Consider the following 19,645-nt stretch of genomic DNA (forward strand, 5'->3'; position numbering starts at 1 on the left):
GGAGAGTTTATACCTGAATTGATGCAGTTCAAGATATAATTACATTTATCACAAACATGCAGAAGTTAACAACAAAAGGGAACATCTGTAATACTTTCAACAATAAAGATAAGTATATAAAAACTCAATAAAAGGGATAGGAAAGGATAAGTAATAATAATTAAAGGAAGTATGTAGACTAGTGGTGTTCAATATTTTTATTTTAAATAGTGGAACCTTTGTTTTTCCCCCCAAATGAAATCTTAAACTAAACCCGAATATGGGGGGGCGGGCGGGGAAGGAAGCATAGACTCTTCTTTATTGCTAGAAGCCAGGGTTCCAGATATGACTGGAGACTCTTTACCTAAACTCTAGGTCAGTTTCCTTATGAGCGAATGGGATTATTGTGAGGACTAAAAATAATGGCATATGTAAAGCATTTAAAACCATTTGGAATATCCTAAGTTCTAAATGCATTTTATCAGTTAATATTGCTGTTATATTGAAGAGAAGGGGCGGCCCCACACCACCATCCCTTCTCCTCCCAGCTGTGGAATCGGAGTCCTAAGCCTAGAGACAACTGCCACCTGAATTTAGAGAAGAAAAGAACACTGAAAAACTGCCAGGGGTTTTTTTTTTGGCCCCAAATTACTAAGAGCATATCTGTGTTAACAGTTCCAAGGGTTTATTAGTTTTATTATCCTCTTTTGGACAGTATCCTCATTAGTGTAATATGAAATATACATAAACCTAAGTAGTCAGCCTTAAATTAAGACAGCATTTTGTATCCAGCGCTGTGCTGCTCATCAGGATTTGCCCATTGTGGATGTCAGAAACCTGGCTCCAGTATTCAGGTATGGTTTACCTGATCCAGACATATGTTTTTCTTCACATATTTGTATATACCTATGAACATCTGTGAGAATATATGTATTTAGTCTATGTATATTATGCAGATAAAATATATTTATTAGGAACCTTCAGACTGATGGCAATGAGAACTGTATACATGATACCACACATTTTGGGTCTTCTCCTAGCAAACTTCTGCTACACCTTCACCTGTGTGGCGAAGAGAATGGTTCTCTTCTTGTCTAGATTCTTCTGTGTCCCACCTGACTGAGTTGGGACATCTGATGCTTGTGCCAGGGTTTAGCTTACCAGATCAAGTTTTTCGTTTTTCCTAACATACTTTCCAAGGACAATCCTTGAATGCTATTAAAAATCAATTTACTTAGAGCTTTTGCTTTCCTCTGATATATTAATAATCCTTCACGTGTCTCACTGCCGGCTTCATTGTAAGTAACGGTGTGTGATAACTCAGCCTTGGTTTTCTCTCTCAAAGACCTGCCTACTCTGTTTTGCATTTGGCAGCCACTCCTCTCTGAGTATTCTACAGATAGGGGCCTGGAGTCCAAGGAAAAAAATGGATTTCCAACTGGGCAGATATAGGGAGATGTTTTTGTTGTTGCACCATTAAATATCCCCTCTCCCTTTCCACCCATAAATAGCAATTACAGAAAATTATTTTTTAATCGCTTAATGTTCAGTATTTACATTAGCACATCAAAAGAGGATATTTAATTCTTAAGGTTAATGGTTGTGTTTTTTATGAGTTTTAATAATTTGGTGACTAAAAAGAAATCTCACTTTGATTTGCTAATCCATCTTTATGAAGATAGCTACTGTTAAAATAAATAAACCATTCTGTTTTGAATAGAACAATTGTAATATCATCAGTAATCTTTACTGATGAGAATTAGCTCATTACTCATTTTTTGCCTGGTGAGTATTAGTCCTGGCAGAGAGTATAGTCTAATGATTAAGCGCATGGGTTCTGGAGTCCGACTACCTGGGCTTGCATATAAGCTACACTATTTACTGAGTGACTTTGGGCAACCTAACTTATTTTCCCTAGTTTCCTTATTTGTAAAATGGGGCTAACTTTGGTACCTACTTCATAGCATTATCATGAAGATAAATGAAATACTTAGCGCATTTTTTGGTATGTTGTTAGCACTAACTATAATAATTATTATAATGTATTGTTGAGAGGCAACATGGTGTGATAGAATTAGACCAATGTGGTTTATTATCCTAGTGCTGGGGTGTGGAGGTGCCTTTATACATGACCTTGAACAAACTGTCTAAACTCTCGGTATTGATTTCTTCAACTATAAACTGTGGGTAACCCTCCTTATCAGGTAATTGTGAAGATCTGGTACATAACAAAATCTAAAAACTGCCACTGTATTACTCTCTTCTCCCTTTCTTTCTGGTTCTTAGTTTAGTTTAGGAATGCTGAAAATCAGAAAATCTTTTAATTACCTGAAGTAAAAATCAGCTAGTGTTCTTTTATAACATATGTCAAGTAGCTGTCATTTAATATGTGTAGTTTTACTGGAATCTGTTTTTTAATGCCTGCCTTATTTTTTGGCTGAATTAAAGGAAATAAATAGGAGGCACTGAAAAAAGATTATTAAAGAGCTTTAATGTTTTATATCTAAAGAATAATTAGAAAGTAAAAGAATAGGCAACGCAGTTTTGTTTTCATTAGAAGTTATGCAGGTAAGAAGCTAAAGATAGGTCACTTAGGTCAGGGAGATGAGATGGGACTCCTGTGTTTTGTCTTTGATTTGCTAATGGAAACATGAGCAACATTAGGAAGCTATATTCAATATGGGAGAGTGCTGTAGGAACTACCCAAGGGACTGTGAAAGTCATTCTGTTTACTGGGTGGGTAAAGGTGCTGAGAGGTTTGAGATGATCTGATGCTGATCAGTCTAAGATCATGGTCCTTTTCTGTCTCTTCTTGGGGATGTGTTGACAATGGTAGTTGACCCAATGGGGGTTAGTGCAGTGATAGTAGAAAGAGGAGGGATAGTTGCTTCTATTCATTCTTCAAAGACTTGCTCCAGGGTAGGGTTTAGGATAGGAAGGGTCCAGAACTCACAGGGTTAATTTTTCCCTGTTTATCAATAGGGACAAATTCAGGAAGCTGGCGTTGGGGGGCATGGAGCTCTGCTTTTCCTCTAGAGTAAAATATTGATAAGAAAATAGCAAAGTGGTATCACATGAGTTCATTCTGTGGACCACCAGTTTTTTCCACAGATCATCAACCTAGTAAGGCACAATGTCTCTTTTTTATAAACATGTATTTTGAAACAGACACACACAATTCTGAAGAAAAAATCTTAGCTAACAACTATGCGCAAAATTTCAAAATATCAATATCAAAATATCAAAAAAGAGTGTATGTTATGGTATAAAAATGGTTTGGCACTACTAGAATCCATGGTGGAGAACTACCTTAAGTGTGCAGCTCTAATGGGGACTGACAGTAGTGTCGTGCTGGTGCTTCAGATAGCACAGTGTTATTATCTGAAATGACGAACAACTCTTGGTAAAGTTTTAGAGAAAAGTAGTACCATTTCCTTCGACTTACCCAGTAGTTGCAATCCTAGAAAACTCAGCATATGTTAAATATACTAGAAAATTATAAGGATTACTTTTATTTATATATAAAAAGGGATTTGGTTCTACCTAAAAATCCTAGTTGGACATTTGAAAGCTGTGTGGTGTTGTGACATATATTGTAGTATGTAAACATCCTGTCTCCTTTAGAATGAATGTTTGTGGTACACCCCCAATCATTGTGAGAACCAAACCGCCCTCACAGCTTTCTCCCACACTTCCCAGGGTCAACGCTAACCCTTCTGAGAAGCAGAGTTGATTCCCCATCACACTTGCCAGGGGCTCTAGAAGACACACAGTACAGTGATTACTGCTAAGGTCACACCCAGATCCCAGGAGACTTCCCTTGCCCTGACATTGCCAAGCACATTAAATAAACTAGGTCTAATACTATTACCTAACAGATACCTTGGAAATGTTTGTTTTGGAAGGGAGATGTCAGCGTATAGAGAGAGCTTTGCATAATGGCTGTGAGATGGAACGCTCTATCCACGCTGCCTGCATTCCAGTTTAGTCACTGCCACTTATATGAGTTTCTTAACCAAGCAGGCCTCAGTTTTCTCACCTGAAAATGAATCAGTGCATTGAGTTACCTACCATGTGGGCTTGTTGTGAGGATTCTTGACACATTGCACTGTGCACACTGTGGAAGAGGGACTTGTGAGAATAGTGAACAGGCAAGGACAGGCTTTCTAAAGGTGGGAAAGGAAATCACTACAGTATAAATAAACTGCAGAAAATTAAAAAGATTATGTATTTTGATTGTCTCGTAGTGCATCTTTACCAGAGTTCAAAATAGATTTTAATGGATAAAATTCATCGTTCTTTCCTTTTCCTCACTTTTGGCAGGGATAATAATGGTTAATAGCTAATAATTACAGAACTCTTAATATGTGCCAAGCATGGTACTAATAGCTTTACAAGTATTGCATTATTTAATTTTTAAACAAACCTATGAAGTTGTTACTATTATTGTCACCATTTTTACATATAGAACAATGAGACAAATTGAGGAATTAACTCAGATTGTCACAGTTTAGAGAGTCAGACTCAAATCGTCTGACTACAGAGTACATTCTTTTAATCACTGGGCAACACTGAACAAGGAAATGGGCAAATAAAGGCACCACTCCTACTGGAGAGCAGCCTCAACCATCCAAGCCTGGGGACAATTTCAAATCAGTAGTGCTGGGTGACTAATCCTTGCCATTTTCTGGTTCACTCTAAGAGTTTTATGTTCAGCACCCTGGTGGAGGTTTGGGTTTTGCTTTAAAAGTGAGTTGGTGTCTAGATCAGGAGTGTCCAAAAGTACTTTCTGTAACGATGGAAATACTATGTATTTGCTCTGTCCAACATGGTAACCAGCCACTACCATGTATTGCTGTTGAGCACTTGAAATGTGGCAAGTGTGACTGTGGAAATTAATTTTAAAATGTTATTGAATTTTAGTGAGTTTAAATATAAGTAGCCACATGTGGCTAGTATTGAACAGCACAGGTCTAGGTAAGTAAGGTGATGCAAAGAGGAAATGTGTGTAGGGTCATCTAAATGCTGCAGTTTCGCTTTTTCTGTCTCCTGGATTTGCAAAACTGCCACTCTGCATTCGAACAGGGGCCAGTCTGTTACAGATATAGAAATAATACACATAGATACTGGGACCTACTTCTGCTTTTTTAGATACAGAGGCCTTAAGTGCTTTTGGATACGGATGGCTTCAGAAGCATCTTTGTCTAGCAGGTGGGTGCCCCTCGTGAAGTCCTCTGGTGAGCTCAGAAGTCACCGGCTTTAGCACGCCTGGTCCTGCTGCACTAGCTCAAGATACCTTTAATTATCGCAGCATATGTTTCAGTTTTCAGGCTGGAGGAAATTTATTCCCTTCAGCCTGAAGTCAGCACAGATGGGATCTTGAGCTGAGCCCTCAACACGAAAGAACTAAACGCTGCTGACCTCAACAGCTGTGGTTGCCATGGTATGTGGAGAACTTTTATAATAAAAGCAAAATTTCCATCTATAGCCGTCATCGTGACTTGAATTCAAGGTAGGTAAGTGAAGGGTAGCATATGTTGCTGGCTTTATTTAGTTTTAAAAATCAACAGCATTAGAACACAAGTAGCTTGTTTGCGTTTGGTGTGTCCATGTATATAGCAGTATGCATTCCAATTCAGGTGTGTATCCAAACATGAAAGAATTTATGTGAAAATGTTGACCTTGAGTCAGGGTATCTAAGCAGTTCAGTGCTAGTGTATGTATGCTTAAACATAACTTACTTCTTCCATCTTTTGAGCTTTATAAAATGTATTACTGCTGAATATAGTCTGATGGGATTTTTTTTTTTTTCTCAACATTACATTTTTAAGATACATCTATGTTACTGCACGTGGCTATAGTTCATTTATTTTCACTGCTGTATGATATTCCCCTGTATAGAACATACATTCATTCTCCTGTCAGTTAAATGTCCTTTCAGTTGATTATACTTTCTGTTGCATTATTATTTGAAGGTAGCAAGGATAGGGCATAGATTATCCACATCTCAGAAGGAGGGACCAGTAGGCAGAGGGGTCAGGAATATAGGATACATTTTGAGGAGATGGGAAGGAGATGGGAAGGGAACTGACATATACATATTATTTTCTGGATACCTGGAACTGTCACATACGCTATCTCATTTAATTCTCAAAACAGTCATGTGAGAGCTTTAATTATCTCCATTTAATAAGTGAAGCAGTGGACACATGGAGAGGAAAAGTAACTTTGCCAGGGTTGTGCCGCTAGGAAAAGATGGAGCAAAATGTTCAACCTGAGTTCTTCTGACCCAGGTCCTTTATGCTCTCTATACAAGGGACTGACTAGAACAGTCAGGGCTATATGACCATAACGAGAGATAAAGTATAAATGGAAAGAGGTTACAGTTACACTCTGTCACTTAAAAGAACAAAGTAAACATAGCACCAGGGAAATTTGAATTCAAGGCAGACAAGAGAAGGAAAACAAACAAAAGGAACTTCGTGTTTGAGGCTCCTGCATACTGCTCTCCACCAAATCATTCAGACCCTACATTCTGACTTGGGTTGTGACTTACTTAACTAGCTCTGTGGCCCATACTCTTCTAGTAATTTTCCTTCTGTCGGGGATGAGCTAAAAAGCCATGTAGTCCCAGGATCACCTTAATCAGCCATAAATAAAATAAGTTGACCCTGATTTCTTAGCAGTTTGCAACATGAGGTGTTTTTTTCTTTAATGAGAATTAGGATAGAATGGGGTGCCAGCCTAGCAAATGAGAGAACTTGTTTTTTTCATCTGTAACATTTTCGACTGCTACTAGTACAATCAGTAATAGAATGTAAGGACATACTTAGAATTTATTTCTATGATTTCGAATTATTGACTGCTACTGCTAGCCCAAAGCTCATAAAACCGGAGTTGTTATGCAGCTGAAAAGAGAAAAATCTCTTTTGGTAAACAGAGGCTGGGAATTGGCATTGCTCTTTGCAGGTGGCTATTGTACTTGTTCATGTTTTATTTAGCTGTTTAGCAGTGCCATTTGGTTTCTAATTAAAGTTGTGCCTGCCCTTTGTTTATGAAGCCTCACCTAGATTTAACCATGAGATCAGCTTGATCAAGGGGATTTGCAAAGGTAAGCTTTATTGCTTCGCACAGTGGCCTCTATGCTCTGTCTTGAGTGTGAAGGCAGCATTGATTCATAAGAACATTACTAAATAGCTCAATGACCATTGGAGTATGTGGAGTAGGGAATGAAGTGCAGAAGTTATTAACAGATGCTCTGTCTCTATTAACCTCTCTAACCCTTCCATTTAGCTTGATGGATAGAGGGATTTGTGCCCTGAAATCACAGAGGTATCACGTGCTCAGATGTGGGATCACCTTTAAGAGGGTGTTGTTAATCATTTTAGCAGATCAAGACTCAGTTTAACTGGTTTTGAGCAGTTTTGCTTCACATTTTATTATGGTATTTAATAAACTTGGAAGATATGTAATCAGCAAATCTAATCTTGAATTTACTCATTAAGATGAAAAAGCCAGATCTGTATTTTGATATTTATTGTATTTTGGTATGTTAACCCCACATATATTGAATTACTGTTCCTCTGATTACCATAAAAATATTGCAATTCTGTTTTTGCCATTCTGTTGGGGAAAAGAATGATGAAGGTAGTATGTACTGTTTAGAGACGGTTTTTTTCTGCTAGGCTATTATACATTATAGGAATAGTCTTAAAATAGTATTTGAGTTACTGAGTTTTAAAAACATTGTTACTGGGAAGTTTTAAAACTTTATATGATTATTAAAAACCTGTTTTAGAGTTTAATAGTCTCAGTGTTTTCCATTTTAATGACTCTCCATGGTTACTTTAAAATAATTATTTTAGTATTCCAAGCAAGCTTTGCATTGAAAATGATCATTAAATTAATCTAAGGAAATATGAGTTTTAACATATTGTGATGCTGTTTAGCTGCCCCAAACATTTTTTAAAAAGTTAATATTGTATTCATTCACCAGTATCTTTTGATTTATTAATTTCAGATTTTGTGAAATTTATGAATTTCAAGTGTTTCTCGCAGGGGTGGTCCCCAAGAAGTAATGATGCATATAGTCCATTTGTGAAAATGGGGGAACTTTTCAAAGGTACACTGACAGCCCAGGATTGGGCCCTGTCTACTTTTAGAAAACCCCTTAGGGCAACTCAAATGACTCTTTGAAAAGAGTCAGTTTGTCTCAGGCTGAAGGGAAATAGAAAAAATATTTCCCCACAGGATTGCATGAGTGATGTTGGTGTGGAGGTTGCTATTTGGCCGACGTTGAACATTTCAGAATGGAGCAAAGTGACATATTTCTGTACTTGTACTTCGGCCTCATTCCAAACATTTATGTTTTAAGATCCATGCCATTCTGTTATAGATTGTTTGCTTGGGGATAGTGGTAGAAATTTAGTCTTCTGTTTTGTTTTGCAGTGGAGGGAGTTTCAACCTTTTTCTTGGTGTTAAGACTGGTTGTTCCAGGTGGTTCCACCCAACAAACGATGAAATTGTCACTCTTACATACTAAAGCAGAGCTGAATTTGTGACTGGCTTGCTGCTGTTTCTTGCTGAATCTCTTGACAGCAGTAGGGTTTAGGCTTGAGTGCCTGATACTGGTGGCTTCTTGTTTTGATATAGTCTGACCTCTGTATCAAAAGCCTGTGATCCAGTGAAGTTCAAAGCAGGATTTCAGAGGTCGGGGGGAATGATTAAGGCTCTGCCTCTGCCGCACAGTACTCACGCAGGTGATATATGGCCTTGCTGTATGTTTACATCGTCAGGCCCACCAGCTTGGTTCTGACATCAGGGTCTTGTCTGTGTAGTCAGGTTTGTGTACAGTGGGGTTAAACTTCCTCTCAATACAGCGAGGAGGTGTGTGGGAGGTCTCCACAGTGTACATTGGTCAGACTAGCTGGATTTTATTCTTTAAGGACATTAGTACTTAACTCTATTTCAGATGTGTAGAGATTGCTGGTTTTATCAGTTACACACCTGTGTTATGTGAGTTAGTCTGTCTAATACTTTAGGTAAATACTGATAAGAGCAATGAAAAAAATCTATCATTCCCCTGCTAGTGTAACCCCTTCCCTGAAGGACGAAGGATGACATTTATCAGGATATGACACTAGGGAGCAGTATAGAACTGATTAGGTTTCCTTGCTTTCTGTGGTAGGTGTTTTTCAGGGTGGGGAGTGATGGTTAGGTTTTGCTCCTCTACTTGTTTTGTCTTTTTTCAGGGGGACAGTTGAGGAGGTAGAAAAATTCTATGACTTCACTCTTGTTTGCTTTTAAATCTCTACTGAATCTTGAGTTCTATTCCATTTTATTACTAATATTATTTATTTGTGAACTTTTTCTTCTTTTCTTAAATAATCTTGCAAGAAGTTGGTTGACGTTATTTGTCTTTCTGGCTTTGTCCCCTCTGTTACATCTTTTATTCCTTCTTTATTTTGTATATTTGTTTTGTTATGATTTCCTACCCTGTGCTTTCCTGGGTTTTCCATTATTTTAAAATTTGAATTCCTAATGTGCATTTTCAGCTCTTTTGCTTTTAGTTTTTTTTCCTTTTAGCAAACATTTAAAGCTGTAAATGTTGCTGTAAGTATTACTTCAGCTTTATCTCACAGGTTTTGATCTTTAAAAATTATTTAATCTAACATATTTTCTAATTTCATGATAATCCTTCATTGATCCTTGAGTTGTATAGAAACATGCTTTTAAATTTCCATGCACCTGAGGTTTTACTGGGTTTCTTTTTGTTACTGATTTCTAATAGAATTAAATTAGAAATCTAATTCAACAGAAAGAAAAGCATAATGTAGGAAGTCCTAGCAAGACAAATATGCCACTTGTTTAAAAAATTTAACTGAGTAAATTTTAAAGATCTTATTAGCTTTATTCAATGATTGATGAACTGGGCAGCATCCAGTCTAGCCGAAAGAAAGAAAGCTCCAAGGAGCTGTAAAATCAAAAACTTTTATAGGCAGAAGGGAGCAGGCGTAAGGAAGTTATACTAGGTGAGAAAGCCGACTGGGAAGGTGATGGTAGGGGGTCTATCAGGAAGATAGGTATACCTAACTTGTGCTGATTGGTTGGTTCTGGATGGACTGGTTTAAGATTCAGTTTCTGGGAGAGCTGAAACTGTAATTAAGTTTCCATTTGATGTGGGGCTTAGCTTAAACAGCTCCATTTTGGCCCTTGAATTATCTTTTTAACACATGGAAATATATACTTAAAAATGGTTAAAGTGGTAAATTTTATATATATTTTATCACAATTTAAAAAAGAGCATTATTATGTACATGTCTCACATTAAAGGTGAAAGGTGTTCATCAATGCAAAAAATCTAAATCTTAAGGGACCATATGGATGGAGTGAGCAGAACGTGTTCGTATCAATATGTTGATTTGTTTTCTTTCTTCGACCATATATGGTTCTTATTTCCTAATGTGAAATTTATCTTTTTAACAGGAAGGAAAAGCTGATGCGATGCTCTCAATGCCGAGTTGCCAAATACTGTAGTGCTAAGTGTCAGGTAAGAATGTTCAACTGTAAGTGAACCCTTCAAGTTCTCCACCTCTTCAGTCTGTCCTCTGGTGTGCCTGTTGGCCTGTTTCTGTGTCTTCACAAACTTTGCCTTATTTTAACTTATTTCTTTCAGTTATAAAATATGTGGTAAAAAGTTTATATATATACATACATGTGTAAATTTTACTCCTCTTCATCTTGTCCTCCTGACCGCAATCCTATTTCCCAGAGAGAGCTACTGTTAAGTTTCTTGTGTCTTCGCAGCTTTTTCCATTTTCTTGTGTAAACATAGTCATATATCTATACCCTCTTCTTTTTTCTTTTTTAGATATATCTTTATTGATTTCAGAGAGAGGGAAGGAGAGGGAGAGAGAGAGATGGAAACATCAATGATGAGAGAGTCATTGATCGGCTGCCTCTTGCATGCCCCCTGCTGGGGATCGAGCCTGAAACCCGGGCATGTGCCCTGACTGGCAGTCGAACCGTGATCTCCTGGATCCTAGGTTGATGCTCAACTGCTGAGCCACGCCCGGCAGGGCTATACCCTTTTCTTAAAGAACAGATAAAGGTTATCTGGCACAAATTCTTGTATACCTTGATTTTGTTTTTCACTTAATAATCTAGAGGAACTTCTGCTACCATCCCACTTTTCCCATTATGAATATTACCACAATCATAATTTTCCCATTAATGAATGCTTAAACATTTTCCTGTATTTCATATTGCCATTAATGCACTAGGCTTCCTTTTGTGCACATTTTTGCACACTTCTACAAATGAAAAGGATGGATAGAGGGTGCAGAGCAAGTGACACATGGAAAACTTCCTCAGTTGTATTGACCAGTAAAAGGATATATGCATTTTGAAATTTTAAAGATAATGGCAAATTGCCTTCCAAGAGTTTGAGGTAATTTACAACAGCTCACAGTCTCTGAGAGGACTGCTGTTAGCATCTTGGAAATTCTTTAAAGGATGTGTAATTAACATTCAACATGACCTTTACTTCTAACCTTCTGATGAATTACCTAATAAATGTAATTAAGCTCTAATGAATTGTGTCATAATAAAAAGTCTAATTGGAAGTTTTCCATGTGTCACTTGCTCTGCACCCTCTACCCATCCTTTTTGTTTCTTATTTTTGGGGGTGTGTGTGTGTGTGCGCGCGCACATGTTGTGTACGCACATGCACTTCTCCCTCAAGCTTCTTTTTCTTCTAGGCCATGCTTATCTGAGGGACTTTCTGCCATTTCACTTTCTCACTTGAGAGGAATTTCTCCAGGCTACAAATGGAGTGCTCTTAGTGGAAAAGAAGCCAAAACATACAATAAAACTCAGAGGACCCAAATTTTGATGACAGTTCTGCTATTAGCTAGTTAAGTTGTCTTGGAGAAAACACTTAAACTTCTGAGCCTCAGTTTTCTAATCTGTCCTACTAATAAGAGCTAATATCTGTTAGACATCTATTGTGTACCAGGTGATGTTTTGTTCTGTTCACTCTTACAGGAATATTGAAAGGGCTGGTCTCTATTATTATGCTTAGAGAACTGACTTATAGGATAGCAAGCAACTCACCAAATGTCCGATAGCTGGTAGGCTCTGGAGTTTGGGAAATGAACCCAGGCAGTTAGAATTTAGACTTTCAATTTCTCTTCTAACCCTAAATTTTATTTTTACTCAACATTCTAATTAGGTATCATTTTCCCTTTTGTATTTTCCTTTGTTTTCTGACTTTTTGTTTTATTTTTTTTAATAAGGATGCACTCTATCCCCAAGGAACACAAAACAAAAAATATAAAAATAGAAGGTTAGAAATAACACTCTCCTAATAAAAACAGGGAATGTGAAGAATAGCTAAATTTATTTTTACCTCATTTTTGTAAACCCAAAATTCTGTCAAACTTAGAAAGATACCAGATTTAGGTAAGATTATTAGCAATAGTAATAACAAAAAGAAAAAATGAAAACAAACCCATGATTTTTCTACAAAATAAATTCTAGAAAGACTTTTATGGTGATGTTTTAGCTGTCTTATTCATATGAAACAGAGCTACATGTTTCAGGGGACTTCAAGTTAAGAAGACGACATATAGAATTGATGGATTAACATGTTATTTGACACAAATCTTTTAGATGAACTTTCTATTCTCAATGACCTAAACGTTTACTTTTATTTTCCTGTTTTTATGAATGCCGCCCCCCCCCCCCATGGTACCTTCTCCTTTTGCAGTACAGTGGAGGAAAAAGCCCATTATTTGACTAGAATGAGCAGAGGGAGTGTGGTGGGTGGATATGTCATTTTGATTCATTATAGTCCATGTATTTTTATCACATTTATTAGCTGTTTACTGTAGCATCAATAATAATGTCACCATCAGATATACTGTAGGAGGTAATGGGAAATAACCTAGTATGATGAAAGATACCATATATAACATCAGCTAGTGCATATGCTGATATGTGTGTGGGGGTTGGGGATGTGTGTAGAGGTGGGATGGGAATCAAAGATTGTCTAGAACATATGCATTTAAACTGCTCTGTTTAGCTCAATCTTAAGGGACAGCATTAAGTATTGTAATTATTGTGGATACCTACAGAGCAGCCCAAAATTAAACTGACAGACTGAACTATGAACAGTAATGAACAGAGGGGAAAAGCACTTGGCATGGAAATTGATATAGAGGATGTGAATCTGTAGCATAAAATCTATAATATGTTTACCCTGGGGGGACATAACTTTGGTTCACTAGCTTAGCATTTGATGTGGGGCGACACCATCAATGAGTTGTTTATGAGAGGCTATTGAGTATTACAGGGCATAACGTTCCTTGTGTCCATATGGATGGTATCAGTACCATCGGTTTTCACATTTTATTTTTAAACAGAAGCAATATAAGGATATACTTTCATTATAAAGATCAACACAACATAAAGTAATGCAGAGTAAAAAGTAGAAGTCTTCCTCCAGCTTCTTTCCACCATTCCTACTTCTATTGTCCAGAGGTAATCTCTCTGTGTTTGTGTTGTGAGTGGCTGATATATGCCAAATGTTAGTCTGTGCTTCCAATGTCATATATACATATAGAGATATATTTACTGCTGTGTACAGCACTGTTTGTGATATTGGCCAAAATATTTTCTCATCAGTGACTTTGTACTCCTCTGTGTATACCTTATTATGAGATGTCATACAATGTATAGAGGGGTTATATATGGGAACCATTCTTATTTCTGTGTTGGCATGATCAGAACATCACAGATGCTTATGAGGTCAAAGGGGAGGAGCATCTTAAGTTTTCCTATAAAAAAAGCATTCTTAAAATTTGCAATATTGATAGCAAGTAAATCAATTTCAAATAAATTCACAAATTATTATTTCACCTTAACTGGATTTAATTTGATTCATAATATGCACATTTCTAATTGAATTAATTGCTGAGCAAAGTAAGCAGCTGGGTACTGCATCAAATTGCAGTTTATATACTTTTAAAAACCACTATATTAGCAGAGAGAGGCTCTTTTATGTTATTAATTATAGGCCTCTTTAAAAATGTGAATCCTATTTTGGGTTTATATTTTATGTTTAGTTGTAGAATGATTTGATTCATTTTTGGTGAATTCCACACTAGTAAGCACTTAATAGGGTGGTTTGATAAGTTGTTTTCTAGAATATCATACTCAAAGTGGTGATAATGAAAGCATTTTGTTTATTTCATAAATAGCTCTCTGCCAGGCTTCAGACTGACAGGACATGCAGAGTGTTCTGTGGAGAAGCTGGCTTCAAATCTAATTGTAAACAAAAAGGGAATACTGTGTAAAGGTTAAAATCATTTGAACATATTTACATTTTTGACTTCTAAAAATGTCTGGGGATCTGAAATTTTCTTATTTTCCATTTGCCTGGTGAGTGATCCCATTTACTCCCATGACTTCAGTTGGCATCTGTATATTAATCATTCTAGAGACACCATATGTAGCCCCTCCTTTCTCCTAATTTGAAGGCAACTGCCCTCTGAAGTGGGCTCTTCTGTTTCTGCAGTCTGTCCTCTTGCCCCCCTTCCTGACCGAAATGAGGTTAGACCACTCATCCATTGATGGCCCTTCTAGTTCACTTTGGGAGTTAAAAACTTGATAATTACTTGTGTTAGGAGATAGAATGCATGCACCCCACCTGCTGTGTTCAACTGGAACCTGGCATTGATGTTAAACTAATCTGGCACAGAAGTTTCTCTCAAAGAAGATTCGAAGTCCATAGATGCGAAGGATTTATTTTGCCTTTCTAGCTAAAATATATCACTGAGATCATTCCATCTTGATATGGTCTCTCACTAGATCAGAGTGGTTGGCAAACTTTCTATAGAGGGCTGGATAATAAGTATTTTAGACTTTGGGGGCCATAAGATTTCTTGTCATAACTATTCAATTCTGTTGTCATAGTATGAAATGAGTAAGTGGAAACTGAGTGCGGCTGTGTTTCAGGAAAACTTTATAAAAACAAGTAGCAGAATGGATTTGAACTGCCCCCTGCACTAGATGATGATTGACTTACTTTGGGGCACTAATTTTATTATTTATTATATGATTTCTCAAAATCAGGAGATTATAATTCCCATTTTCCTAAGAAGTAATAATTTATTCTTGTTTCTTCTGTAAACTTCATGCCCTATGACCATCCTCCTGCCTTACTCCATCTTTATATTCAGCCCAATCTGTCTAACTTGATTAAGGCTAGTGGGAAGGCGCTCTTGTTGTACATCTGATGCAGCATTCCATAAGCTTTCAAAGTGGTAAGTCTCATGTCTACCACTAGGTCTCCAGCATGCTCTAAGGAGATTTTATGTAAGATTTTAATCAATACTTGTCAGTCAACTGTAGCTTGTTAAATAACCTGTTTAGCTTCCCAGTTTCCTTTTCCGAGATTCCAGCTTTTCAGGCATTCATCTGTCAACCTGCAATTCAATATTGCATTACATTTGAGGCATAAAGAAGGAGATACTATTTATTTGCTAATAAGTAGTCTGTAAGTGAATGAAAAACTGTTGGGTCCTGTTTTTCCCCTGTAAGTTGCATGGTATCTCAACTCTCCTAAGTTTTGCCCATAGGAAACCTCTGTAGATGATTGATTGTGAATGGAGTGAGTCTTGCATATATGGTAAAAAAATCATGACACTGCTTCACATAGATGTTCAGTTATTAATTATTAATAATTGGTAATTATTAATCAAAAGTGGAATTGTTGAATAAGCTGGCTTAAAATAAATTTTTCACATATTTTAAGCCAATTTCTTCATCATTTGTGACCCAACATCTGCGGAAAATACCATTGCAAATTTTCACTTCTATGTATACCTATTGTGGGCAGGTTTCTAACCTATTTTGACATAATTCAGATATTTGTCAGGAATGGGTATTACAAAATTATAGGTTTTAATCATTGAGAGGCTGCCTTAGGGATCGCCGAGTCCATTCCTCTTACTGAATAAATGTCTGCTGAGCCCCGGTCATGAGTTAGATGTTTTTTACCCAAATAAGACTCAGTATGTGTTGACCTTTCCTATGTTTCATCCCCCACAATAACAAGCTGCTCAGAGATGAGTATTTACTCCAACCAAAGTCCAACGTCTGACAGCATCTAAATGTGTTATTGAGCTGTATCCAAGGAGGGAGGGAAATATTATGGTAATAGTGCAAAGTTATTTTGAGTAAGAATGAAGAAGTAACTTAATTTTCTCCCTGTTGTAACATCTCATCAGTCCTCTCCTTTTGCAATCAAGCAATCAAGATAAAGACAGGCTGGTTGAAAAATAACTGTTAGGGATTTTACTGTCCTTTTTTCTTTTGGGTGACCTTAATTTCAAATAATCGATGATAAATATACAGCATATTGTATCTCCTAAATGGTACTCATTTTAGAATAAATTATGATATATCTTTTGAACACCTGCTACATGCAAGATGCATGTAATTGGTAGTATGCTTATTTAAGAAAACCAGATATAAACAAAGCTAAATTGATAAAACAGTTTACTGAGCGAGTCTGCATTACAAAAGATTTTATTGACATTACCAAAAGAATTCACTGAAGTGTTTTAAAAATATTAATACATTTAAACCATTCTTTGAGTTACAGGTTTTCCAAAATAGACATTAAAAGTTGTGTTTATTAAACAGTAATTTTGCTTTCTCTTTCATATAAAAATGCTTCTCCCCAAATCACAGTTACTAGACATAGGATAATTATATTTGCTTTTATTTATAAATATAATACATGATATTTGTAGAAATTCAAATGGTATTGGGAAAGCATAGAGAGAAAGGCAGAAATAGCCTTTTCTTTGAGGAAAAGTTGGAAAAATTATTACCCATTTTTCAGTATGTTAAACAAATTTACCATGAGTATTCTTAAATTTACTTCTGTACATCATGACTTGGGGTGGTGAACACACAATGCAGTATACAGATGATGTATTGAAGAAATGTGCATGTGAAACCTGTATAATTTTGTTAACCAGTTTCACCCCAATAAATTTAATACAAAGGAAAAAAATCATTAGGATTAATTGCGTTACCAAAAACCCATCAGAAATTAGGAGAAACTTACAATTCTACCAATAAGGTTGCAGTCTCCACTTCCCTGTACCCTAGACACTTCTAAATACTGTTAGTTTCATTCAGCTTTGCTAAATTAATGGGTCACCTGTTATCTAATTTCTGCTAGCATTTCTTTGGTCATCGATGTGGTTTATTGGTTTTTCTTTTTTAGGCATGTATTTCTTATTTATGTGTTTTACCTTTTTTTCTCTTTCTAAAATTGAATACTCATCCTTTTCTTAGTTGCTGTGTAAGACCTTCATGTATTTTGGAGACACTGAACATTGTCTACATACATGTTTCAGATTTTGCTTTTCTGGTTGCACTGTATCTTTCAGCCTTGTTTGTGGTATTAGGTTTTCTCCTTCTGGTGTACAAAAGATTTATTTTTATGTAGTTGAATATGTCATCTTTTCCTTTATGGTGCCTGGGTTTTATGTCCTGCTTAGAAACACTTCCCTCACCTCAACAGTGTAAAATGTTCATTCCACAGGGCAGTAGTTTAATGATAAGTATAGGATAGTGTCTTGTTGTTTTATCTATTCAACATATATAATGACCTCCTTTTTAATTTAGCCTAGCTCAGTGGTTTTTCAGCCATAGCTACGAATGGAATCCTCCACAGCGATAGAAAATGATTCAGACACTTGATCCTATGTCGTCAGTGCTGTCAGAATCTCGGGTGGGTCCCAGGCTGTGTTTTTTAAAAATTTTTTTGTATGTGTATGGTGTGTGTGACTGATATTTTCAGCTCTCTCAGACCCAACTTCACCTTTCTGTGACAATTTTTATTGTACTCTTGTGCTCTCTGCTATCTGGAAATGAAATTTCATAGGTAATACAATCTACTAGTTACATATTTTCAGAATTGAATATCAATATAATGCCGTAACTGAAACATAAAGGAGAAAGAAAATTACAATGACTTATAATTAAATAATATGTATTTTAGTATGTAAATGTGTGACTAGACTAGAAGACAATTAAGAAATCATGTACATGCCCCTGTACAGAGTCACTGTGTAAAGGGAAGTACAAAATGCAGGTCAGAAAATGTGTTTTATTAGAAATGCAAACACTATGAATGGTGTTGCCTGTAGTGGTATGCTTCTATGAGATACTGAATAACTTGAGCTAAAGTTATTAAAAAACAGTCTTCCCTTGATTTACTTAGAAAATTCAGTGCTATTAAGACTATGTAAAAACAAGCGTTTTGTTTATATACACGAAAGGAGGTTTAGTTCTAGGCTTAAACAATTTAGTTACCTTTATAGAATGTCTGATTGGACGTTTAAAAATCATGTTGGATTTGGAGCAGTTCTTCATTGTACGGAACTGTCCTACACAGGATGTCCTGCAACTCTGGTCTCCTGGTCAGTAAGTGCCCATGGTGCTCCGGAAGCACTATCACCAAAACTACATAAATTTCCCCAAGAACCCTAAGGATTATCCCTATTGGGGAGCACTGGTTTAGTTAATTAGTTTATGTTCTGGATCAGTATAAATACTGTAAATATGAAAATACAAGGTGGGGCAAAAGTAGGTTTACAGTTGTGAGTATGCAAAACACAGTTTATTTTTGTATTATTATTAATTATTGTGTTATTTTCCATATGAACAACTGTAAACCTTTTTTTTTTTTTTTTTAAATATATCTTTACTGATTTCAGAGAGAGGAAAGGAGAAGGGAGAGAGAGAGACAGAAACATCAATGAGAGAGTCATTGATAGAGCCTGCAACCTGGGCATGTGCCCTGACCGGGAATCGAACCCCGATTGCCTGGATCCCAGGTTGACACTCAACCCCTGAGCCATGCCTGGCCGGGCTGTAAACCTACTTTTGCCCGACCCCGTATATAGATTCTGAAGATGCTTTTCAAGTCACAAATGTACTAAAAAATGGAATTGAGTCATAGATATCTTCCATTTCCTTTTTTCCATCTAAACTCTTGTCTCTTGTTGTCTTTGTTTCTTAACACAATATTTTAATTTCCTTTGTCTTTCATGCTAATTTGTGCTTATTGTACATCATTGTTAATTTTGAACTACAAGAACAGAAAACATTATAGCAGTATTGTGAACAAAATCTTAATTACATCTTGTATTGGCAGTAATGGAAGAAAACAGGAAAAAGTAAACCAAGAAGGTTGTCTGAGAAACTGGCAGATGTCATGCTCTGCTATAATGTGCTGTTGAGGTTTAGACCGAGGTTAAAGTTTGTAGAATGAGGATAACGCCTAATGTTTTTGTCTGATTGTGAGCTTTTGCTTCAGAGTGAAATGCAGTTACTTAAAAGATTTTGTTGTGAGCCTTTTCTTGGTATGCGTCTATTAATAAGCCTTATAAGAAGTGATGGGTGAAGCTGAACAATAAGTCCCAACAATTAATGTTTTAAAAATGTGGATTTTAATATCATGGTAAGATGTAGAGTAGGCTGTAAAACTTACACTGTATTAGAGATCAGTTTCAAGTTGTGCTATTGCTTATGATACTAATATAGATCTGATTTGGCTTTTAGTTGAAAAGAAGACCTTTTT

The 19,645-nt window shown here is 36.4% G+C and overlaps 1 protein-coding gene across 1 annotated transcript in view; it reads left to right on the plus strand.

Moving 5' to 3' along the window:
- Positions 1 to 19,645, plus strand: part of SMYD3 (SET and MYND domain containing 3) — a 356,940-nt gene that overhangs the window by 50,075 nt on the left and 287,220 nt on the right. Inside the window, exon 2 of the mRNA XM_081124212.1 lies at positions 10,465 to 10,528. Within this exon, the coding sequence (XP_080980338.1) occupies positions 10,465 to 10,528 (64 nt within the window). The remainder of the gene's footprint in view (positions 1 to 10,464; positions 10,529 to 19,645) is intronic.

The sequence above is a fragment of the Miniopterus schreibersii genome (genome assembly GCF_964146895.1).
Source record: "Miniopterus schreibersii genome assembly, chromosome: 21".
Lineage (NCBI taxonomy): Eukaryota > Metazoa > Chordata > Mammalia > Chiroptera > Miniopteridae > Miniopterus > Miniopterus schreibersii.